The 25,204-nt window shown below is 37.6% G+C and overlaps 1 protein-coding gene across 1 annotated transcript; it reads left to right on the plus strand.

Moving 5' to 3' along the window:
• The first annotated feature begins 1,854 nt into the window (after nucleotides 1–1,854).
• Nucleotides 1,855–23,516, plus strand: Tmem106b (transmembrane protein 106B). The gene is made up of 8 exons (XM_069996589.1): nucleotides 1,855–2,026; nucleotides 4,747–4,968; nucleotides 8,438–8,501; nucleotides 14,699–14,858; nucleotides 18,859–18,999; nucleotides 19,813–19,862; nucleotides 21,904–21,957; nucleotides 22,616–23,516. The coding sequence occupies exons 2-8, from the start codon at nucleotides 4,749–4,751 to the stop codon at nucleotides 22,752–22,754; spliced, it is 828 nt and encodes a 275-aa protein (XP_069852690.1). The 5' UTR covers nucleotides 1,855–2,026; nucleotides 4,747–4,748; the 3' UTR covers nucleotides 22,755–23,516.
• Nucleotides 23,517–25,204: the final 1,688 nt, after the last annotated feature.

The following is a 25,204-nucleotide window of genomic DNA, read 5'->3' on the forward strand; positions in this document are numbered from 1 at the left end:
TCTTTTTCCTGGTACTCAGGCTTAAACGCTGGGCCTGGGTGCTATCCCTGAGCTTCTTTTGCTCAAGACTAGAGGGCTACCAGTTGGCTTCCAGCTTTTTTAAAGTAGTTTATTGGAGTTGAGAGTCTGGCTTTGAATTGCGATCCTCAGACTCAACCTCCTGAGTAGCTAGGATTATACCTCTTGAGTAGCTAGGATTATAGGCATGAGCCACCAGCACTTGGCCACTTTTTCTTAAGTGGCTGCTAGAAAAATTAAAATTATATCTCTGGATTGTATTTGTTGATAAATGATATTTTTGTTGGGTGGCTCTGGAGATTCATTGGAAGATAATGTTAAAAAAAATGGTATCTTGGGATAGAAGGTGGTTCAGTGGTAGAGTGCTTGCCTTGTATGCATGAGGCCTTGGGTTCAATTCCTCAGTACCACATAAGCAGAAAAAGCCGGAAGTGGCACTGTGGCTCAAGTGGTAGAGTGCTAACCTTAGCTGAAGAGCTCAGGGACAGTGCCCAGGCCCAGAGTTCAGGCCCCGTGACTGGCAAAAAAAAAAAAAAAAAGAGTATCTTCGAAAAAGAAATATCTGTGAGCATGTTTTCTCCAAAGTGCTTTAAGAAATTATTCTTGCTACTTTTGTTATGCTCTTCCATAAAATGCTATAGTAATTATATTCCCTTTATAGTTTTATTATAAAATTCTAAGATTTAATCACTGATAGATATCTAGTTTCAAGTTTAAGATTAGATTTTATATTTTCTTTCCATTTAAAGATAATACATATTTTGTACTCTAAATGTGAACATCCACTGCATCGTATTATAGTAGCTTATATCTTATCTGCACATAATGATTTTGACTGCTAAATTATTTAATACTTCCTATGTAATAAAACATCAGATTTTTTAAAAAATCAGTTTTAATATAACTCATTGCCTGGAAAGATTATACTTAGTAGCCCAGTAATACCAAGGATAGTTCTTAGGGAGAGTGACAGAATCAATTCAAGAATTGTCCCTCTTCCTTCACCATTCCAATTTATTGCAACCTACCTACTTATTTTTAAATTTCAAAATACAGAAAATAGAGGCTTAGTAAAAGAGTTTGGCAAAGTACTATTAATTCAGTGTCACTATTGTCAGCTAGTGTCTTTGAACGGACACATTGTTCAGTGAATCTTTTGAGAGTCCTCATTGGATGTAGAATACATTCCAAACGATGGGATTGCTGGGCCAAAGAATGTCAACATTTATTCTTATTTTCAAAATGAGATCGCCTAGGCCAAAATTCAAGACCAAGAGCAGAAGTTCTGCGAGGAGCTCGGTGTGATCCTGAACTTTTCCTGACTTACCCAGCGGGGTTAAAGTGACTCCTGACAGCCGCAGAGAAGACCAACATAAAATAACATAGGAGGAAAACAAGAAAAGGGCAGGCCTGTGCGCCTGAGTGTCTGCGGGGCGGAAAGGCCTCTGCAAAGGCGCACCGTGCCCTGTGCGGCCTGGGAAGTGAGCACAGCCAGCACCCACTCCCCGGTGAGAGGCCCGGGAGCCACACAGCCAGAAGCGCATGTATTTCTTCAGTGACTAAACGAACACCTGGTGGGAGGTGCGGTGGGAAGGGGAGTCCATTCTTAAGCCTGCAAAGGTACTGGACGCCAAAGTGTAGGGACTTGAACTCGAGGCCTTCGCGTCCTCACCCAGACTGGGCTCCAAGGCTCAGCGCCGACGGAGGAGAGGCGCGCGTGCGCGGTGCACATTCCCTGGGAATTTCCTCCCTCCCCTTCGCCCCCCCCACCACCTCCGGCGAGGCTCTACGCATGCGCAGCGCAGCTAGCCGCAGCGCCCGGGCTCAGCTGACTCCGTGGTCGCGCTGCCCCTCCCCCGCCCGGCTCTGCCGCTGACGCGCGCTCCGAACCCCCACAGCTGGGACTGCTCCCCAAACCTGGGACTGCGGACGGCGTGACCCCGTGTCCGGGCCTGCCCGCGCCGGAGCAGCCCCGGGACTGCGCAGCGAGCCAGCTCCCCACGTGCCGGTGAGCGATCCCGGGCGCGCACTCCCGAGGCCCCCTGCCCGCGGGGGCTGCGCGGCGGCGGCGGCGGCCCTGGGCCCCTGCCGGGCCGGGCGGGCCGGGCGGAGCTGGCGGCGGGGGCGAGGCCGGCGGGGAGCGGGGCTCCCCTGCCTGGGCGCCGAGCTGGGCCGCGATGGGGGTGTCTGGGCACCTCACCCCACCCCCACCCCCCACCTGCCTCCTGCCGCGGCTCCTGCCGGGCCCGCGCTCAGCCCGGGTCGGTGCCAGGCCCTGGCTCCCCACCAGGAGCGGCCAAGTGTCCCTGGATCGTACTGTGCTTCATAGATAAATACCTTAACATTAGCTCTGTGTGTGTGTGTGTGTGTGTGTGTGTGTGTGTGTGTGTGTGTGTGTGTGTGTGTGTGTGTGTGTGTGTAAATAATCTGGCATGGTGACCTCGATCGTAATTCTAAGGAAGCCGTGGTGCTGGGTTGTGTGTGTAAATCTGCCTTGCCAGGCCTCGTTTGCCTTCATTCCCAAACCCTGTCCGAGTTGAACACGGGAAGATTGCGACCCATTTAAATGGACGGAATTTTGTTACTCTCCCTCCCCCTCCCGACAGGGTCCCGGGAAGGTGTGGCCTTCTAGTTAAATGACTGTACTGATGTAAACATTCAGCTGCACCAGGAGGAAGAGAAAGGAGAGGCTAGCGCTCCTTGGGAAACCAGTTCTCCACAAATAAAAGTCGTTAAATTGTCAGTGTTCCTAGGAAAATCTAGCAAGACACGCAGAGATTCACAGTGTCTGGTAGCTGTGGATTAGACTAAAAAGAAGGCCTGGGCCGACCCACACTGGGCTTTGCTTCTGAGTCTTTCTCCTTCCTAGACTTTTGCCAGGATGCACCTTCCACTCCTGCAGTGTCCTCCTAGATCCCTAGGAAGTGTTCTTCAAGTGTTCTTCTTCTAAAGCCCACCGAGCCAGCCCTTCCTCCTGAACTACAAGGTCACTGTGGGATACTGATAATTAACATTCAACCCCTGAACAACCTGTGGCTGACAAGTGTTGGTTTGACTCAGTTTTAATGCCACTGAGCCACATTAAGATCGAGCAATTTTAGAAAACACAACTCATTTCTGTTTTTTAACTTAATATGGACAAGTTATTTTTTAAATGGGAAAAGAATGGAAAATTATTCATCTTTCTGCAGTTTTCCCTTTGCTAATTGAGTCTTGTTTTTAATCTTGTTATTCATACTGTGTTTAAGTTACTCTAACAAGTGCAGAGCCTGCTGATTTTAAAAAGAGAATATTTTCTTACAAATTGATATTCGCTCAAATTTTGGATGAATGAGGTTACCTTGTTTTTAAATTTTGCTTTCCTTGTTTTGTTTTGAGAAAGTATCAGCACAATGGATTTTAAGTTCTTTTCAGCCTTGAACTAATATGATCTTATTTGCAGGGGTTATTTTTGTATTGGTACTGGCATTAATTATTTTTCCTTCCTTGGTTTTCACATTTATATTTCAGTTCCCTTAAGTAGCTCTGATACTATTATCCTAAAAGTGCCTGGTTAATGTTCTAAATTTTGCTACTTTCCCTTAAGTACTATTATCCTAAAAAATTGAGGTTAGTGTTCTAAATTTTGCTGTCTGATATTGGAAAATAATACTTAATATTTTGAAGTATTACCTGCAAACTCATGGAACAAAGAAAATGCTACATGATTCGGAGTTTCTAAAAGTTTTTTTTTTTTTTCCGAATGAGAATTGTTGCAAATGTTTAAATACTTGAAAGAACAATAAGAATGGGAGTGAATTTAAAATGACTAAAGTGGATTTTAAATGATTAAAAAGTACTACTTAAGAAAATTATGTGGTGAGGGGCTGGGAAGGTGGCTCAATGGTAGAGCGCTTGCCTTGCATGCATGAGGCCCTGGGTTCAGTTCCTCAGCACCACATAAGCAAAAAGAAAAAGGCCGGAAGTGGTGCTGTGGCTCAAGTGGTAGAGATCCAGCCTTGAGCTGAAGAGCTGAGGGACAGCGCTCAGGCCCAGAGTTGAAGCCCCACTACCGCACCCCCCCCCCAAAAAAAAGAAAATTACATGGTGATATACATAACATTTAGTCATCTTTGCAAAGCAGCTTTCCCCTTTATTACCAAGGAGTTTCAAGATAGAATATGTCTGTGTTTAATAATAAGAAAATGAAATGTGTGTTTCAGAGAACCTTAGAAGGAGCAGACTTTGGTTAGAGGTTAGCACTTGAAAGTTTATTATGATAATGATGATGATAGAGGCTTGAACTCTGGGCCTGCTGCTGACCCTGATCTGCTTTTTCTCAAGGCAAGTGTTGTACTACTTGAGCCCCAACACCACTTCTAGCTTTTTTGAATAGTTTATTGAGGATGAGAGTCTCATGGAGTTTCCTGCTGTGGCTGGCTTAGACTGCAAACAATGATCCTCAGATCTCAGCCTCCTACATAGATAGCAAGGATTACAGGCATGAGCCACCAGTGCTGGCAAAGCTCATTCTTATCACAAGTCCCAAAGGTTATCATTTTGTAATGTTTTTAGAGCATTTATGAAACCTAGTAAAAGGCCCCCGTGTTTCAGAAAACATTTTGATTCTAATTCTAATCCCCAAAGTAGTTTGAACACTCTTGAGTTTGTTCTGAATTAGTTATATCTCACAGAATTTGAGAATACTTTTTTCTGCTGGTTTACTGTAAGAGTTCTCTTTTTCATTAGACATGGGAAAGTCTTTTTCTCACTTGCCTTTGCATTCAAATAAAGAAGATGGTTATGACGGAGTCATATCCAATGAAAATATGAAGAGTGGATTAGTTAATAATGAAGTCCATAATGAAGATGGAAGAAATGGAGATGTCTCTCAGTTTCCCTATGTGGAATTCACAGGAAGAGACAGTGTCACTTGTCCCACTTGTCAAGGAACAGGAAGAATTCCTAGGGGTAAGTGTTATGATTCCATTCATTTGCTCAAATAATATAAAACCTGCGGCTTATAGCAGCTCTATTTTTAATAGAGCTCTACTTTTAGTAGCTCTACTTTTTTTTTTTTTTTTTTTTTGGTCCGGTCGTGGGGCCTGAACTCTGGGCCTGGGCGCTGTCCCTCAGCTCTTAAGCTCAAGGCTAGCGCTCTACCACTTGAGCCACAGTGCCACTTCCGGCTTTTTTCTTTTTTGCTTATGTGGTGCTGAGGAATCGAACCCAGGGCCTTGAGCATACAAGGCAAACGCTCTACCACTGAGCCACCTTCCCAGCCCCATAGTAGCTCTACTTTTATGTTACAAACTTTCTGTCAATTATCTTCAGTCAAAAAGATAGAATGAAATAAATAGTAGTTTAGGTTCCTAAAGTAGTAATGAAAATGATTTCACTTTATTTAGTGTACAGATTTTTTTCTTTCCTACATATTATAGCTATTATACACCAAAGTTTAACTGATCTACCACTTGTAACTCAATATGTAAATCATTACAAGTTGTTTATGTCCTAGTGGGTTACTTCTAAAAGGAACTCTGTGGTACTTGAAGATAACCCAAGTAGGACCAAAAGTTTAATTTGTGGTCAATCACAGGGGAAGTCAAAAGGAAATAATTGCTATGTGTTGTTTGTAAAAGTAGTAAGTCAAAATAGGGAAGATACCTTGGACTGGTCTCATTTTCTCCTTGGTAAATGTTGATGTAAGACCCTAACGGAAGGATGAACAAAGATGAGCTAGACCAGAGGCTCAGAGAAAGCCTTGAATTAGACATGGTAAGTTTACATTTGCATTGGCTGTGGAATATGATGGTTTTAACTTTTCAGGGAAAATAGCTGTTGAAAACAAAAGAATTACTGTTCTCCAAGACATTATTGGGGCATGGTTACCATTTTTGGCAGTCTAGTTATGTTTTTGAAGTATGAACAATAGGCTTTTTTTGCAGCTTGGATAAAAACCATAGAGAGTAGATAACCTAAGAATGACTCTATAATTTGTTTTGTTTCTTAGTAATTTGGGATAATGAAATAGCAGTTTGTTAAAATAGAGAAAAGAGGAGTTGAGTGTGTGTGTGTGTGTGTGTGTGTGTGTGTGTGTGTCAGGAGCAAGATTCGGAGCTCAACTTTAGGTACGTGTATTTTGAATTGTCTGTTTGATGTTGAGGTAGATGATTTCTGTCTGTAGTTATTATAGGGATCAGGAATTTCAAGTGCTATACTTAGCCTGAATGAAGACATCCTCACTGTATAGGTAACCCCCCAAACTAGATGAGAAAAAAATGAGACCACTAAGCTTGTTAGTGCAAGGTCAGTGGCATGAGAATTTGCAGCTTGAGTGGGAGAAAGAAATTCCTATGCCTGTAATGTCCTACAAGATAAGTGAACAGAGTGTCTTGATGAGCAATGAGCACACAGGAGCAGTCAGCTATTAATGCTACTGGGAGGGCTGAGAACTGATCATCTGATTTAATGATACGGAACTGGAGATCTGGAAAAGAACAGCCTGGGTAGATTGCAAAATCATGTGTTGAAAATGCTATGATCAAACACATTATTTTGATTTATTAATGTATGCTAATAAAAAAGGACAGGCATGTAACCATATATAATAGGGGGACAAGAACATTTAGGAAAACTTGTTTGGAGAAAAATAGTTTTTTGGTTTTTTTGAAGTGTTTGGCTTTATGGAAAGAGGAGAAAACAGAGGTGGTTGGAGAGGGTTGGGAGGTCAGGAAAGGTATTTTTTTTTTTTTTTTTGTCAGTTGTGGGGCTTGAACTTAGGGCCTAAGCGCTGTCCCTGAGCTCTTTTTGCTCAAGGCTAGTGCTTTACCACTTTTAGCCCCATTGCTACTTCAGTTTTTTTTTTTTTTTTTTTTTTTTCTGGTGGTTAATTGAGATATGAGTCTCACGGACTTTTTTGCCCAGGATGGCTTTGAACTAAGATCCTCAGATCTCAGTCCCCTGAGTAGCTCAGGTTACAGGTGTAAGCTACCAGCACCTGGCAGGATTTGTTTTAAAATGGTGTGAATAATAAGATGTTTGTGTAGTGATGAAAGTGGTCTGTGGGGGGAAATTAGTATGCAAGTGATGGGACAAGTGTTGGAAAAGTGTTTTTAAGTAGGAAAGGAAGATGAGGATGAAATCTAGTATATAAAAGAGTACTGTTCTTATCTAGGTATATAGGAAGATTATTTTTAGTCTTTAGAGAAGGTACAGAGTTTGGGCAGAAAAGCAGGTTAATAGGTAGATACTGATATATCACATTTTCAGAGTAAGAGGTCTCTGAAACACAGGGTTAATCGAACTGTTACAGATTTTGGACAGATGTGGAAAAAACTTGAAACAAATTCCTTAAGTTCCCAACAATGTTGTTAGATAATGTCTGCTGGACATTAAGGGGCCAAATATTTTATAATGAAATTTTAGGAGAAGACACATAAATCATTTACATTGAACTTACATCGGCTATAGGTAAGATAACAGAAATCAAGCAAGTTCTTGGGATAGTAAGACAGTTCACAAAGAAGTTTTGATGTTTCTTAGTTAATTTGGGAAAGAAATATAGAATGCTGTTTTTCATTTTGTTGATTTCGATTGACACTGTGAGTTAACATGAACTTTTCTTATCTTTTTTTAAAAAAATTATTTATTTATTTATTTATTTATTTAATTGTGAAAATACCATACAGAGGGGTTACAATTACATGGGCAAGGTAATGAGTGCATTTCTTATCAAGCATTGTTGGCTCCTCCTTTGTTTTCTTTTTATTCCATTCCATGTTCTGTAATTTAACTGAGGAGGACATGTAAGAATTCTTTTCTTGTCAATATGATGGTAGGAGTTTGTAGACTTCGCTTCTCCCCTCTCCTCGCCTCACCTTCTTTCCCCATCATGAGTCAGGAATGAAGATTAAGGAGAATGTCCAAGATGAATAGTTAAAAAAGAGTTGATATTTTGAATTGTCTTTCTGGAGAGTTGTATTGAAAGTATGAACTAGGAATATACAGTATGATTGTTGGTGTCATTGTGAGTCACTTAAAATTAGTAATCTCAGAAGGACCAATGAACTTTGGTATTCAGGGAGGAGTAGTGTAAGACCTCCTGTGGTAATGGAAGTTTTTGGAAAGAGAGGCAACTCTGTATATTCTGTTGTCAACCAAATCGAAGTCTTGATGGAAAACAGTTAGTGAAGTTAAAGGGAGGCATGGTACATTTAGATCTTCTAAAGCTAAGAAATCTTTAGATATCTTTCAGTGGATCAAAGAGTACTACAGCCATTATTCTGAACACTCTTTTCACTAGCTACACATCTATATGGAAAGAGAAGGAATGAGATGAGAACCAAAAGATATCTTGTTCCTCCCAAACCAGATTCTGATTAACTATTCTTAATTCATTGTGTTAATGAATATCTAACCCTGCTTCTTTCACTTTTAGGACAAGAAAACCAGCTGGTGGCATTGATTCCATATAGTGATCAAAGATTAAGACCAAGAAGAACGTAAGTGATTATAAAAAGATGACAGTGTTTTTGTATCATTTTCCTTTTAAATGTTTGCATAAATACTTAGGTAATTAAGAAAATTAAAAGGAAAAATGTATCAACATTTCCAATTATGGCATTAAATGCTTTGTTTCATTAAGCAAAAAAGATTCCTAGCCAGGTGCTGGTGGCTCACACCTGTAATCCCAGCTACTCAGGAAGTTGAGATCTGAGGATCACAGTTCAAAGTTGGCTAGGGCAAGAAAGTCTATAAGACTCTTCAGTTAACTACAGTAGATTCAGGGTGGAGCTGTGGCTCAAGTGTTACAGTGCTAGCCTTAAGTGAGAAAGCTCAAGGACACAGCTCAGGCTCTGAGTTCAAGCCTCAGGACTGGCATGTACACACATACACACACACACACACATGTGCACACAAACATGCACACACACTTTTGGACACATGGCACATACACTGTTAGAGTGAGATTTCCTTTTTAAAGTTTAATTTTTAGGTATACTTCTTTATCATCAGTGCACAGTGAGATTTGGAAGCAACATAATATCTGTATCTTCTGAATTTATTAACACAGATTTAAAATAGTAGTAGGGAACAAACATGCATACATGTCATTTTCATCAAAAAATAGGTGATAAACTATTGTCACCAGCCCCAGAATAAAAATGAGTATTAAACTGTAATGACTGTAGGGACCCACACATGGCTCAACAGGCCACATGGAAATTGCGATAAAAGCAAAAGGGATTTTCCAGTGGTTTAAGAGCCCTGAGGCACAAAGCAAATGCTCTGCCCAGTGTTCTGAGACAGTCTCAGAACTAGAGAGGTCGGTACTCATAAAAGCCATCCTTTTTAATGGAGCCTTTAAACTGAAATTCTGACCCATCTTCACAACCCAAAATAGAATTTTCTTTTTTATATTTGTATAGGAATTTGAACTCAGGGCCTCCTCACACTTGTTTGCTTAGTTGAATCAGACTTCCAGCTAACTTTTTGCTGATTATCTTGGAGGTGGAGTCTCATGGACTTTTCTGCCTGTGCTGACTCAAACAGCAATCCTTCAGGTCTTAGCCTCCTAACAACTAGGATTACAGGTGTAATCCACCTGCTCCTGCCTGAAATCTTTTTTGAATATACAAAAACTCAATATTTAACATGAACAACAGAAATGTTAGACTCCAGCATCATGACTTATTTTTTAATTTGAAAAATGTACAATGCTGAAAGGTGATAAAAGTGTATGAAGGGCTGGGAAGATGGCTCAGTGGTAGAGCGCTTGCTTGCATGCCTGAGGCCTGGGTTCGATTCCTCAGCACCACATAAGCAAAATGAAAAAAGCCGGAAGTGGAGCTGTGACTCAAGTGGTAGAGCGCTAGCCTTGAGCTGAAGAGCTGAGGGACAGCGCCCAGGCCCAGAGTTCAGGCCCCACAACCGGACCCAAAAAAAAAAAAAAAAAAAGTGTATGAAAAACTGATGAAAACTTATCTTGAAATATAGTAAATGCACAAAATATACTTAACATGAAGTGTAATCAAGAAATTCCAAACCTACAGAACCATGATAAAATGTCATAAGTCAAAAGTTGGAAAGTTCAGAAATGAGATAACTATAAACAGTGGAAGGATGTGAAAACAGAGTCTACAGGCTCCTTAAAAGAATTAAGAAAATACTGTTTAGTTCTAAAAGAGGAAGAACGCAAGTGCAAATAAATAGCCAAGAAAGCACAAGATGGGAGATAGAGAATTGAGACAAATGATTGAAAAAGATTTGAGAAAAAAGACAAGGAAAATTCAACAAATACGTAACTGGAGCCCCTGAACAAGAAAATCAGTGATCTAGAACAGAACTAATAGTAACCATTTAAATGGACAACACAACCATGATGTAAATGAAGACACAGCTTTGTATTTTAAAAATAAACACCAACCATCCTGAAAACATTCCAGTGAAATTGATGAACTTTGAAAATTAAAAAAAAAAATCTTGCTGGGAATATAGCTCAAAGGCTGTAGGATTTGTAAGTCCCAGACTCTGGGCTCATTCAGTACACGTATCATTTTTAAGAAAGTCTTTGAGCCAGGTACTGGTGGCTGAGAGCCACCAGGAGGTTGAGACCTCAGGGTCACAGTTCAAAGGTAGGAAGAAAGTCCATGAGACTTACCTCCAATCAACCACTAGGAAAATGGAAGTAGAACTATGGCTCAAAATGGTAGAATGCTAGCCTTGAGCAATAGGGCTCAGGGACGGCACCCAGGCCCTGAGTTCAAGCCCCACGACTGACAAAAAAAAAAGTCTTTCAACATTAAGGCAAAAGGATTGTATACTTGATAAGAGAGGGGTAGAAAATCAGATTGACATGCTTGACTACTGGCCACAGTACAATAATTCATAAAATCACATATTTAGTAATCATAGAGATAAAACAAGGATATTATAAACTGTCAGACTGACCATTATCTTAAAATAAATGAAGAGATAACAAGAGAAAGTTTAGGACTAAAATCCTTATAGCCTCAGTGTGGGAAAATTTTTCAACCATGATTTAGAATCTAAGAATTATGAAAAAGTAAATATGTCATAGTTCAGGTACAATTTTACAAGTTGAAAACAAAAAATTGATATTGAAATACAATGGCAAACAAATAATGTCTACAAATCAATCAAATGCAGGGGTCCAATACACTCTCGATACAAAGCTTCAATAATTTTTGGGTAGGAGCTGGGGGTAAGCCAGCTATCAGAGGAAAACAGAATAGAAACTATGACCACCTAGTTCCCAAAATGACCTTTAAATTTATAAAAATGTTTTCATCTTGCTCATAAAAAATGCAAATTAAAGTTACGTGGAGATTAACAAAAATCCAAAATCTTATATAAACAAACCCACACCTTGCTTGCCAGTGACCAGAGGTTTGGTATTATCCTGCAAAATTGCATATGTGTTCGCTCCAGGGCTTAGAAATTCTACTTAAGAAAATTATTGTCAGTATAGTTGTCAAGTATAATAATTGGTATTTACACGATGTATTCATTTTTCCAGTATTTATAACAGTAAACAGTTAGAAACAATAGCCAGTAATAAAAGATTCTACTGTATACAGTACTCAGATAGAATGAGAAAGAACTATATTTTCCCACAATGTGATACTTAGAACATATTTTTATATGAAACACATGTACACAATAGAATACTAATCTAAAAATTATAAAATTGGTTTTCCTCAGAGTTTGGGAAGGAATTCCAAAACGAAGGAACAGCTAAGTAACATCTTTGATCTTATTTTTTTCCACAAAAGATTAAATCAATACAGTAACACCTAAAATTGAAATGAAATGAATTATCCTAACTGTTTATCAAGTTGGTCAGTAAATACAGATTAAGTAATCGACTTGAAAGCCTATTTGGATTGTCTAGTAAGATCTCTAAGTGGCCAAGAGAATGATAACAAATTTGAAACTGCTCTAAACAGTTTCACTGTTAGAAGTATTGCCAGTGTAATTTTGAAATTGTTGTGAAAAAATAAAATACGTAATTATGTATGTGCCATTAGAGAACTAGATTTTCAGCATAAAAGCAAAGAGATACCATATCAAATAAACTGGATTTTCTAGTTCTGACAAAAGGTGGTACAACAAATTCTGTAAAAAGATAAACTTTGTAGCCAGCAAAAAGACAGTAGAGATCAGGTGTTAGAAGCAAGGCTGAACCAGATAATGTAGAGGATTTTTAGGAAAGTGAAGCTATACTATATAGTTCTCATGGACACATGACATGATGCATTTTTCAAAATCCACTGAATGCAGATGATTATAATACTTTTCCATTTTGTGAGGGATTTGGTGGTAAGGGAGAGGCTGAATATGTGTAGGTGTAAGGAGCATGTGGAAACATCCTGTGCTTTCCACTAGTTTTGCTGTGACTCTTAATAGGGCTCTAAATAATAAAGGCAATTAAAATATTTTTTAATTTTAAAATAAGGGAAGAAATAATGGAATAACAAAGACTTGATTTACTTTCCCTCCCAAAATAACTAGAACATGCACAAATACATGGAACAGATGCATGGAACAATATATTCAATGGATGTCAGGCAGGACAGGATAGTCATCTTTGAAAAGGGGGAAAACAAATGAGATTGTACCAGCTTGTTATCCAGCAACAAGTTCTGGACTGCACCACAAGGAAAGGAATCTGTGGAGTTTAGGAGGCTTTCCTAAGTGAGGAACTGGGCTTGAGGGGTTGAGTAGCAGAGGCCAAGAGCTGCAGGGAGAGCTGTTAACCTGCAGCTCAGTAGGACACAAGTCCTGAGATCAGGGAAGACTAACCAGCAGGAGCAGAAGGAATAATCTGCAGAGCTCACCTAAGGCCTTTAAGAATTCATGAATTTGTAAAAAGATGGCATTATTTTAGGATTATTTCTGGGTCTTTATAAGTTGGAGAGAGCTGTGTTAAGCTAATCCAGAAATTATAGTACTAAATATTTTCTCTACAAAATTTAGTTATACTACTTAATCCTCAAAACCTGTAAATTTTAAAGTGAAAGGAGGGAATAAGTTACTATAGATAGTGGAGGTAGGAAACGTCACACATAGAGGTCTATCTTGTACTTCATACATACCACAGACCATTGTAACTTTATCAGTACTACAAAACTCTGAGGGTTTGAATGTTGTCACTGTGATCGTAAGAACATTTATCACTGGTGAAATTCTAATAAATATCAAGATATTTTATCAGTAAATTAGCCATTTTTTCCTATATGGAATGAAATACTAAATGGGCTGTCATTTTATTGTCCCACTAGGCTTAATAATATTTTCTATAACTCAGCATCAAGCTCACTCAGAACACAGTGGATACATATAGTCACTGGAGCTAATTTAGAGGACCTAAGCACTAAGTCATGGAAGACTCACTTGCCAGTACATCATTTAAATATAAAAATATAAGAAAGTACAGATACTTTGTCACGTTAATTTTTAAATGTTTTTATAACAAACATTTAGGTGTCTGGGTATATTGTAGTTAACTATAAACCTATGTTTAAACTACTTCTTAGAAACCCAGTAGTTAATTACCCTGAAAATTTTAGAATATGTCTTTAAGAAGCTTTTCAGTAGCTGTTAGGAGGTTACAAAATTTTCTGGGAGAAGATGGTGGAAGAAAGGAAAAAAGGAATACTCTTGTCTAAATTATAATTCCTTATAATTTAGTGAGTGGTATATAATGAAGTGAGTGGTAAGTAAGTCTTTAAAAGAGAAGAGCTGGAAGTGGTGCTGTGGCTCAAGCGGTAGAGCGCTCGCCTCGAGCTGAAGAGCACAAGGACAGTGCCCAAGCCCAGAGTTCAAGCCTCACCACTGACCAAAATAAAAAAAAAAACTAAAAGAGAAGAGTTTTTAACTAGAGAGCTATAAACTGGAGTGATCGGAAAATTTGAAAGTCTAATTTTGAGAGTAACTTTGGGACATTTTCCTATATGCAGTTGGAAAGAAACTTGGAAGGAATAGAAGAGTACATTTTAGGGGCATTATAAAGATAGCATAAAGCTGTGTCATTTATTTTTCTTGTCTTATACCAGTGTAATATTATCTGTTTTCTTGATAGAAGCTATAACATCTTCCAAATCAAGTTGATCAGTGTAAATGATTTTTATTTTCCACAGGAAATGGAATGGAACCCAGTTATGTGCTAATAAGCAAATACTCTACTACTTAGTTACGTTCACAGCCCTATAATAATTTTTTTAAATAAATACACAAGTATTTGGGGGTAAAAAAAAACTAGAAAGACCAGATCATAACCAGTGAGATTGATGAGGTATCTGTTATGTCATTATTATTTGAAGAGCTTTATAGGAGGTTTCATTACTGGAACTCAGGTCCTTACTCGCACTCCACTTTTTTACTCATTATTGCTACTCCACCAACTTGAGCCAGACCCCACTTCCCACATGTGGTTTGGATAAGCAGTCATATTTTTTAAGGATCATAACTGGTAAAACTCATGCTCCTGTGAATTCAGAAGGAAGCCTTGAATTTTGTGTTTCTGAGCATGCTTCTACTTTGAAGAATGGATTGGGGGCCAGTTATGTAAATGTTCTAAGCCTAGAAATTAATATTGAAAATGTCTTCTCTGAATATTGGTTATGTAATTTTTAATATACATATTTAACTAATTATACTCTGTTTTCCTTTTCAGAAAGTTGTATGTGATGGCATCGGTGTTTGTCTGTCTGCTCCTTTCTGGACTGGCTGTTTTTTTCCTTTTCCCTCGTTCTATCGATGTGAAATATATTGGAGTGAAGTCAGCATATGTCAGTTATGATGTGGAAAAGCGAATAATATATTTGAATATCACAGTAAGTACAGGTTTACAACTTTACATTGAAAAAGTTTTACATCATTACTGTTCTGTTGAGCAGCATTTGATTCCTATTGAGAGGATGCCCTTCAAATGTGCCCTGACTAGTTGCCTTCCCTGCTACGTTGACCCTACCATCCCTGTTCTGCTGACAGTAGCCAAGGTCACAAACCAGCAATTCTGTGTATACAGAATCATTTAAAATTTGATGTCTTTAAGGGGACACAATATGCTAAACAATTTCTAACAAAAGAATATTACAAGGCTGGGAAGGTGGCTCAGCGGTAGAGTGCTTGCCTTGCATGCATAAGGCCTTGGGTTCAATTCCTCACCACCACATAAGCAGAAAAGGCCAGAAGTGGTGCTGTGGCTCAAGTGGTAGAGCACTTAAAGAGCTGAAGAGCTGAGGGACAGCACCCAGTCACAGAGTTCAGGTCCCACGACCTAAAAGAAAAAAAAAAGTGCTACAGTCAATTTACTTTTCAATATTCAAGTCTCAAAGCTCTTAGCAAGGAGTTAACATAGTTGATTCAGTTGATGTCATAAAGGTAACACTTTTGCTTCTTTGAATTTTGTGAAGTCTAGTTCTGCCATCTTTACCAGATCTTTTCTTTATCGTGTTTAAAGATGAAGTACAAATGACAGTTTGTTTTCTTGGTTGTAAATTGGTATATATGAAAGTGCCTTCTGTGTTTCTTGGGAAGGATTGTGCCCTCAGCTCTTCAGCTCAAGGCTATCGCTCTACCACTTGAGCCACAGCACTACTTCCAGCTTTTTCTGCTTATGTGGACTGAGTAATCGAACTCATAGCCTCATGCATGCAAGGCAAGCACTCTATCTACCACTAAGCCACCTTCCCAACCCCTTCCATCTGCTTTTTGCATGTTAAAATTTGCTTAAAAATGTGGTTTGTTAATCTCATCTTTAGGAAAACGGGACAGACTGTGTGTGTGTGTGTGTGTGTGTGTGTGTGTGTGTGTGTGTGTGTGTGTGTGTGTGTGTGTGTGTGTGTGTGTGTGTGTGTGTGCATACATGCTCACATTTCATATGAAATAATACTGTTATCCCAAATTAGATCATTTTATGATATTTCATATGACTGCTTTATAACTCATGTTTTTTTTAATAGGTGGTCTTATTTTATTATTAGAAATTTAGTTAGAAGACATTGTTATGTTTAAATTTGTTTTTATTTAAGGCTATTTCTTTAACATACTTCATGGCCTTTTTTGTGGTGGTTATTTCTGAGATAGGGTCTGCCTTTTTTGCCCAGTAAATTTTCTGAAAGTAAAATTGCCAATTCACGATCATAGATAGTTTAAGGTCTTGGTAATAGAGCATATTATATATATGCAACTGATTATCATGGTTCTTTTTTAAATTTTTTTTTAATTTAATTTTATTTTATTTGAGAACATACTGTACAGAGGGGCTACAATTACATGGGCAGGATAATGCATACATTTCTTACCAAGCATTGCAGCCTCCTCCTTTGTTTACCCTTCACCTCCCTTCCCAGCCTCCCCCCTCCCCCCACCCAATTATACCCCCCTCCCCCCCCACACACCGACATTGTAAAGTTGGTTTTGACATGACATTTTGTACTTCTCATTGTTGCAACAGGTCCACCTGAATCCTTAAACGACTTGTTTGTCCCCATCTCCTCCACATGTTATACTGACATCAAATATAGTGAAAGCGGGGGTTACACTGTGGGGGAGGGACATCTTATAAATGCGTTAGAAACACATGCATGAAAGAAACGAAAACATTAAAATACATATTTAAGGGTTCATTTTCCTAACATCACATTATCTGACCTTTTCCGCTTGACTCATACCTATACTAGATATTGCAAATAAGGGAAACCATGGGACCTATGCTTCTTTGGGCCTGGCTTACTTCACTTAATATAATTTTTTCCAAACCTTTCCATTTCCTAACAAATGGGGAAATGTCATTCTTTCTGATGGAGGCATAGAATTCCATTGTGTATATATACCACATTTTCTTGATCCATTCATCTACTGAGGGGCATCTGGGTTGGTTCCATATCTTAGCTATGGTAAATAATGCTGCAATAAACATAGTTGTGCTGGTAGCTTTAGTGTGGTCTTGTTTGTAAACATTTAGGTAAATGCCCAAAAGTGGGATTGCTGGATCATAGGGGAGATCTATGTGAAGTCTTTTTCAAACTCTACTATAAAGCCATAGTAATCAAAACAGCTTGGTATTGGCATAAGAACAGACCTCAGGACCAATGGAATAGAATTGAAAACCCAGAAATGAACCTACAGACCTATAGCCATCTAATCTTTGATAAGGAAGCTAAAACAATACAATGGAAGAAAGACAGCCTCTTCAGTAAATGGTGCTGGCAAAATTGGTTAACTACATGTAGAAAACTAAAGCTAGATCCTTATATATCACCCTGCACCAGAATCAACTCCAAATGGATCAAAGACCTTGAACTCAAAGCAGACACTCTGAAAACATTACAGGATGGAATAGGAGAAACCCTAGGTCTCCTTGGCTCAGGCCGAAAATTTTCTGAATAGAGACCCGGAAGCACAACAAATCAAAGAAAGGTTGGACAAATGGGATTGCATAAGGTTGCAGAGCTTCTGCAGGGCAAATGACATAGCTAGCAAGATCAATAGAAAGCCCACCGATTGGGAGAAGATCTTTACTAGCCATACAACGGACAAGGGTCTCATATCTAAAATATACTTGGAACTCAAAAAATTAAACCACCCAACAACAAATCCTCAAAGAAACAACTGCCCAATAAATAAGGGGGCGAAAGACTTAAAGAGAAGCTTCTCTGAAGAAGAAAGAAGGATGGCCAATAGACACATGAAGAAATGTTCAACATCCCTAGCCATAAAAGAAATGCAAATCAAAACAACATTGAGATATCACCTCACTCCAGTTAGAACAGCAAAAATCAAGAACTCTAACAACAACAGATGCTGGAGGGGATGTGGACAGAAAGGAACCTTACTTCATTGTTGGTGGGAATGTAAACTTGTTCAACCACTTTGGAAAGCAGTATGGAGGTTCTTCTTTTTTAAATTTTAAGTTAAATAGATTCTCCTTGCTCCCAGTGACAAAAATCTGTCCTTTATTACTAAATTTCTATTTAGACTATCTTAGTTTATTTTTTATAAGTTTAATCTGTTTTGTTTTGGGGGATTTTTGAGAGATTCTGCTGTTTGAATTCAGTCAGGACCTTGCACATGCTAGACAGATACTCTACTTCTGAGCCATACCTCATGGCCTTTTTTGTGGTGGTTATTTCTGAGATCGGGTCTGCCTTCTTTGCCCAGGTTTGCAGTTGAACCACAATCTGTCTATTTTAAGCTCTCTGCTGTATTTGGTATGACAGGTACATGCCACCAAACCCAGCTTCTTTCCACAAAGAAGCGACTTTTGGACTTTTTTTCTGAGTTGACCTAGATCTGCCATCCTATTAATTTTAGACTCACACCAAGCTATGATGACAAATGTATACCACCACACCCAGGTATGAGTTAAGAAGGATCTCAGTGAACTTTTCTGCCTTGGCTGGCCTCAAACTGCATTCCATCCATTCTCAGACTTTTAAGTAGCTACGATTATAAGCTTGAGCCACTGTTGCTTGGTCTTTGTTTTTATAACTATAATATTAGCCGGGCGCTGGTGGCTCACGCCTGTAATTCTAGCTACTCAGGAGGGTGAGATCTGAGGATCGGGGGTCAAAGCCAGTCCAGTCAGGAAAGTCCATGAAACTCTTTATCTCCAATAAACCACGAGAAAACCGGAAATGGCGCTGTAGCTCAAGTGGTAGAGTGCTAGCTTTGAGCTGAAGAGCTGAAAGACAGCACTCAGGCCCAGAGTTCAAGCCTCCTACCTACAAAAAAAAAAAAAAAAAAAATATATATATATATATATATATAATATAGGTATAAATATGTTATTTTCAGATAATCTGTATGTTTTCTGCCTTTCTTTTTCAGAATACTCTAAATATAACAAACAATAATTACTATTCAGTTGAAGTTGAAAATATCACTGCACAAGTTCAGTTTTCAAAAACAGTTATTGGAAAGGCACGCTTAAACAACATTACCAATATTGGGCCTCTAGATATGAAACAGGTAAGTCTCTGTCCTGAGATAGGTTTTAGCCATGTGTGTTATCTCTCTTGAAAGAGGAGGGTTGCTTTCTCAAACACTTGATTTTCAAATATGTCCCATACATGTATAAGATTAAATTTCAGTGGGGTGGGAAGGTGGCTCAGTGGTATAGTGCTCTCCTAGCATGCATGAAGCCCAGGGTTCTATTCCTTAGTACCACATACACAGAAAAAGCCAGAAGTGGTGCTGTGGCTCAAGTGGTAGAGCACCCGCCTTGAACACAGAGAGGCTCAGGGACAGTGCCCTGGCCCTGAGTTCAAGCCCCAGGCCTGGCAAATAAATAAACAAAAATATTAAATTTTAGAATCAATCTCCTAAAAAAAGAGATTTCTAGCCAGGCGCCGGTGGCTCACGCCTATAATCCTAGCTACTCAGGAGGCTGAGATCTGAGGATCGAGGTTCAAAGCCAGCCCAGGCTAATAAAAACCACTAGAAAACCAGAAGTGATGCTGTGGCTCAAGTGGTAGAGCGCTCACCTTGAGCTGAAGAGTGCAGGGACAGCGCCCAAGACCAGAGTTCAAGCCCCATGACCGACCAAAAACAAAAAAGAGATTTCTAGTTCTTTATTTGACAGATAATTGAAATATTTGGTATTTTAGTCTTATTTGCCATTGATTTTTTTAGTAGCATTGATTAGCTGTACAAGGAAGGATTTCATTATAGAAATTGTATTACAATTTTATTGTAATCAGTGGCCAACCATTCTCTCTCATCCCTCCCCTGACTAATACAATTTTAAGAGATTTCATTGTTTCTTTTTCTTTTGCCTTTCAGATTGATTATACAGTACCTACTGTGATAGCAGAGGAAATGAGTTATATGTAGTAAGTGTGGATTTTTGCTGATTTTATTATCTAATAACAAAGTATAAGGAATATTTTCCCTTTCTTAATTTTCATAATTTCAATTAAAAAATAACCACATTGTCTTATTTTCCTTCTGGCTGCCAATCATCTGTTTTTCTCTTCATGCCACTGTCTTAACATAGATAATCTTTATGTACAGTAGACATATGATATCTGTGGGTCTCTGGGTCCTACGAGACCACCATTGAGAAAACCCACAGATGCTCAAGATACAGAATTTAGCAATGACCTCCAGATGCTTGATATATTTTCCCCATAATACTTCTACTAAAGACACAATACCTTTCAATTAATAAAACATTTAACTTTAACATTTAAATTAAGTATCATAAAGTTGATCTTGCTTTTTGGACATCATTATTCTATGGGAGGTAGATTAAGGACAGTAGAGCACACAATGTTTTAAACACAACTGATGGTAATATGGGACCAAGCGACTGCTTCGCCACATCATCTAAGCTATGTAGTACACCTATGAGAATTTGAATTTTTAGTTTCTGAAATTTCTTTTTGATATTTATTTATGACCATATTTGGTCAAAACCATGTGTAGTAAAATATTAATAAGTCAGGCTTATTATATGTAATATCTATAGACTTAAATTTACTTTATATAAATATGTCCCTCTTCATTATTATTTGTTATACTAAGAAGCATATCTTAAAATATTCTTGTTCTTTTAATGTAAGAAGATAAAAGTACACTATAAAATATACACATATATTGTATATATATATGTATATGCTACATATATAGTATGTACTATGCTTATACATATATACTATATAGTGTATGTATATACTATGTATGTATAACTTATGTGTATGTACTATATATTTTATATTTACATATAGAATATGCAGTATAGTATGTATAGTATATACCTATAGATAGGTATACCTATAGATAGGTATATATGTATACCTATAGATAGGTATACATATACTATATAAATAGTATATAACATGCTATATATCATTTATTATTAATATACTATATATACTAGTATATAGGTATATACATATACTAGAGTATATATGTATATATGTGTTTATATGTGTACATATAGTATATATTCATATACTATATATATACATACTTCATATAGCATACACTATTTCATATACAAGAATATTTCATATAGAATATCCTATAGTTTTTATATGGTATATCATATATACTATAATATAGTATATAATATGCCTTGAGCATAAAGGCAAAAGGCCTTGAGTTCATTTGTGCTCCAGCACCAACACACACACACAATGGTGATGAAATGTGTAACATTTTTGTACTGCCATTTGAACTCAGGGCCTTGTGTTTGCTAACAGGCTTTTACCACTTGAGACACACTTCCAGCCCTTTTTTGCTCAAGGTTACTATTTTAGATTGGGTCTTATGGTTTTTCCCAGGGCGGCCTGTACCACCATCCTTCTACCTAAGGCCTCTTGCATTCCTATGTCCACAGTCTCATGCCACCATGTCTGGCTTATTTTTGAGATATGACGACTCTTGTTAACTATTTACCCTGATAAACCACTCCTGTTGTCTATATTCCAAGTAGTTGGGATTGCAAGTATAAGCCACGATGCCCAACTAAATGTGTAAGTATTATATAGTGTATAGTAAAACAACTCTACAACTCTGCAACTCCAGTGGTATGAATGCATATATCTTTATGGAAGTCATGAAAAATCTGTTATTATTTGAAGTCTACCAAATGCTTGAACAGTGAATATGATATATATATACACATATGTTGTGTGCACTATATCTGTGTCTGTGTCTGTGTGTGTGTGTGTTCTCAGTAGTGTCTTGCCAGTCATGTGCTTGCACTCCTAGATGTCTTGGGTAGGATTACTTGAGCCCACAAGCAATGTATGGAAATCTCTAAAAAAAAGAAAAAGTGTACAAATAGTCTCTATTACCCTTAATATAGAAGAGTTTTAATGTTATAATTAATTACATGTATTTATTCACTTCTTAATATTTTAACAGTGACTTCTGCACATTGATATCCATCAAAGTGCATAACATAGTACTCATGATGCAGTAAGTATGAATTTTTTTGAAAATACATTTCTTTTTAAAGATTTATATTTGCAAGGTTGTCTTGTGGCCTACACAGCATCTTTACAAATGATATCTTAAGCCTTACTGGTATTCCCTTTATGATTAGAGAAGGTATTTGGAAAACAGTTGCTCAGATAGTAAAGGATCATCTGCTGGATGCAGAGGAGCTCAGAATATGCAGAAGCTGGAGAAAGTCTAACTCCTAGCTTCATTCTTTACTGTCATTGTAAATCCTAAAAGAAATGAAGCCGAGGGTTGGGAAGAGGTATTTAAGCCAATAAAACCTGGTTGGTTAAAGCTTGAGTCTTTTAACCAGAGCATTTGACTATCATTTTACCTATGAGGAGGGAGCTGTATAATTATTTTTAAGCATGCAATGAACTACTCCACTTTTAAACTAAAGGTTACTATTTTTATGTTTATTGTGCTTAATAATTTGGTTTTATTCCACCAGAATTTTTGTGTCTAGTAGAAAAATACTTTCTAAAAGACTTGTTTCCATAATATTATGAATACTAAATAATTGATCATTAATCATAACGAATAATTCTATTTCATAAAAAAATATAATGACTTGTGTTGTATTAACTAGGATTAAGTTGGATTTACAACAAATAATCTATAATCTCCTTTTTAGAGTTACCGTGACCACAGCATACTTTGGCCACTCTGAGCAGATATCCCAGGAGAGGTACCAGTATGTGGACTGTGGAAGGAACACGACCTACCAGCTGGGGCAGTCTGAATATCTGAATGTCCTTCAGCCTGAACAGTGATAGCGGAAAGAGGTGCAGTGAGACAAGATGGTACTTTCTGACCTCTCTAGGAGGAGGTACTTTCTAATAGCCGATCTTAAATTGAAAACCCTAAAGTTTACGCCTCTTTTAAGAGTTCAGTTAAGAGAAAGTGGACTTGGAGCTCTCCAGTCTGTGTTGTACCATGATATTTTACTTGAACATAAATTACTGATTGGCTTGTACCCTCTGACCCTAAAAGAGAAAAAACATATTTTCCCTGTAACATAATAACTTAAAAGTCATAAAGAGAATCCCTAACTCTAAGCCAGGTAATTTTGGTGACAAAAATAATTTGAGAAACTTAATTTCTAGATGTTTTTTATAGAAAATTACCAAGAACCTATTATTCATGGAGGACTTTGTTTTTTTTTAAAAGATAACCTTTTCTTCTCGTTTTATATATGGCATTGTTTCACAGGGTAACATTTCAACCATATAACACTTTAGCTTTTAGCTAAACATTTTTAGTTTTAATTTGTTGAAATTCTATTCATTTGCATGTCTTTCACTTATTTCAACCTAGTGACTGCATCACTGCATCACGTACCAACCAGAATGATCTTTGTAAAATATTTTACCTAAAACTTTCAAAACTTCTGTTTCACATGTTTTTCCATGTTACATAGCTTTGTGAGGTGTTGTGTGACAAAGCCCTTTAATGTACAATATTGTAAATAAACTGCATGCCTTTATACAGCTTTGATAAATGTCCAATAAAGTGATAAACATTCAAAATTTAAAGTAAGTTGTTCAGAAAAATAAAATAGGAAAATGAAATTCAGAAGTCTAAAAAGTATGAAAAGATTCTAATTATATGTTGGATCTGGCATAAAATAGATTTGAAATAAAACATTTTGATGCTTCACTTTTTTATGTTGCTTTTCATACTAAGAAATGGTACATATGCTAACTGTTTATTCAACTAGAATAGGTGCCTAGTCATCATTTTTGTGAGAGTCTTAGAGGATAGGATTATATTTTTATTGAAACTATTCAAGAAATCCTGTCATCAAATGATGAAACCTAAATTGTGGTTTTTAAAATGTAATCACTTTGTACATTATATGACAGGATCCCTCTGGCTGTAACATTTGTAAGGTTTTCTACTTTTGTTTTTAATTTTACTTAAAATTGTTTTCGGCCATAAATTTTGACTTACTCACTTGATTGTTTTATGTTTTCAATATCATTGTCTACTATGCCTTTTTCCTTTCTCACTTACCAAGTTCTAAGGCTCTTTTAAACACTAAGTATAGGAGCTATGATAACAAAAACACAACAAAAACAAAACAAAACACCAACCAACTAATAGGTCAAGTTAGCACATCACTTTCCCTTTTGGTTCTCTAGTAGCAAGAGTCAGGTTTTTCTTCCCATCCCAAGTGCCTAACTCAGTTCTAGAACTTGCCTATAGCAGTCTGATTCTTGCAACAATGAACATAAACTTTGTTATTCTGCCTTTAAATGCATGTCTTCCCTTAGCTTTCGTATCGATTGCTCCATGAATTCCAGAATGAGCAGTTTAAATAAATGGAATGTTTTGTTTTTGTTTAACTTTTGTTTTTGGTTTTGTTTAGCCTTTCCTGCATCCACTGACAAGTTCACTCTCCTCACTATTAAACTCAGATCACTCTTTCAATTCACTAAGACCTTCCGCTCAAACACAAACTTTATTTTGATTTTTCTCCTACCATCTTTTCTGGCCACTCCCAATCTCTTTGAAAACATAGACTTCTCCAATGTATTGATTTTACTAACATTTTTCTACCTTCCTTTCTTACTCCTCTCCTTTCCTCTTTTCTCCTCTCCTCTCCTTTTCTTTTCTTCCATGCATTCTTCCTTTAATATTTCCTTCTGTACTTTCTTCCTTCTATATTTCCTTCCTTCCATTTTTTACTTAGAATTGAACTGAAGCTTTGTGCATGCTAAGCAAGCACTCTACCACTCGTGCCCATACTTTTTTTGTTGATGTTCCATTTTTGAGGTAAAGCTTTACTAACTTTGCCCCGATGGTTTTGAATTCATAAGCCTCCTTCCTTCCCTTTCTGATAAGCACTTGTCACCACACTAGCCTTTTCAAGTCAATTAAATTTCATTTTTCCTCTTTCTCTTATTTTGACATGATTTATGTCTATGAATGAACTAGACCTTTTTGAATCAAAATTTCTACTTTTGTTACTTTGAAAATCATGGTATAATACATTGTTGAATTGTGAAATTTGGCACATATATAGGTTCATATTTATCTAGTGAACTAGATTATTTCAGTGACTCTCTGCTGTGGGACAACAAAAAAAATGTTAGAGAAATCCTTGTTTTTGTTTTTGTTTTTGTGCCATTACTGGGGCTTGAACTCTGAGCCTAGGTACTGTCCCTGAGTACCTTTTGCTCAAGGCTAGTGCTCTATCATTTGAGCCACAGTGCCACTT

The sequence above is a fragment of the Dipodomys merriami genome, unplaced genomic scaffold (assembly GCF_024711535.1).
Source record: "Dipodomys merriami isolate MVZ:Mamm:240054 unplaced genomic scaffold, mDipMer1.0.p SCAF_5, whole genome shotgun sequence".
Classification (NCBI taxonomy): Eukaryota; Metazoa; Chordata; class Mammalia; order Rodentia; family Heteromyidae; genus Dipodomys; species Dipodomys merriami.

Bases quoted from the DNA above. Each gene is read 5' to 3' on its own strand.
- Tmem106b (XM_069996589.1), top strand. From the start codon at position 4,749: ATGGGAAAGTCTTTTTCTCACTTGCCTTTGCATTCAAATAAAGAAGAT. The intron at 19,000-19,812 runs GTAAGTCTCTGT...TTTGCCTTTCAG, and splicing joins GGCCTCTAGATATGAAACAG to ATTGATTATACAGTACCTAC. The intron at 21,958-22,615 runs GTAAGTATGAAT...TCTCCTTTTTAG, and splicing joins AACATAGTACTCATGATGCA to AGTTACCGTGACCACAGCAT.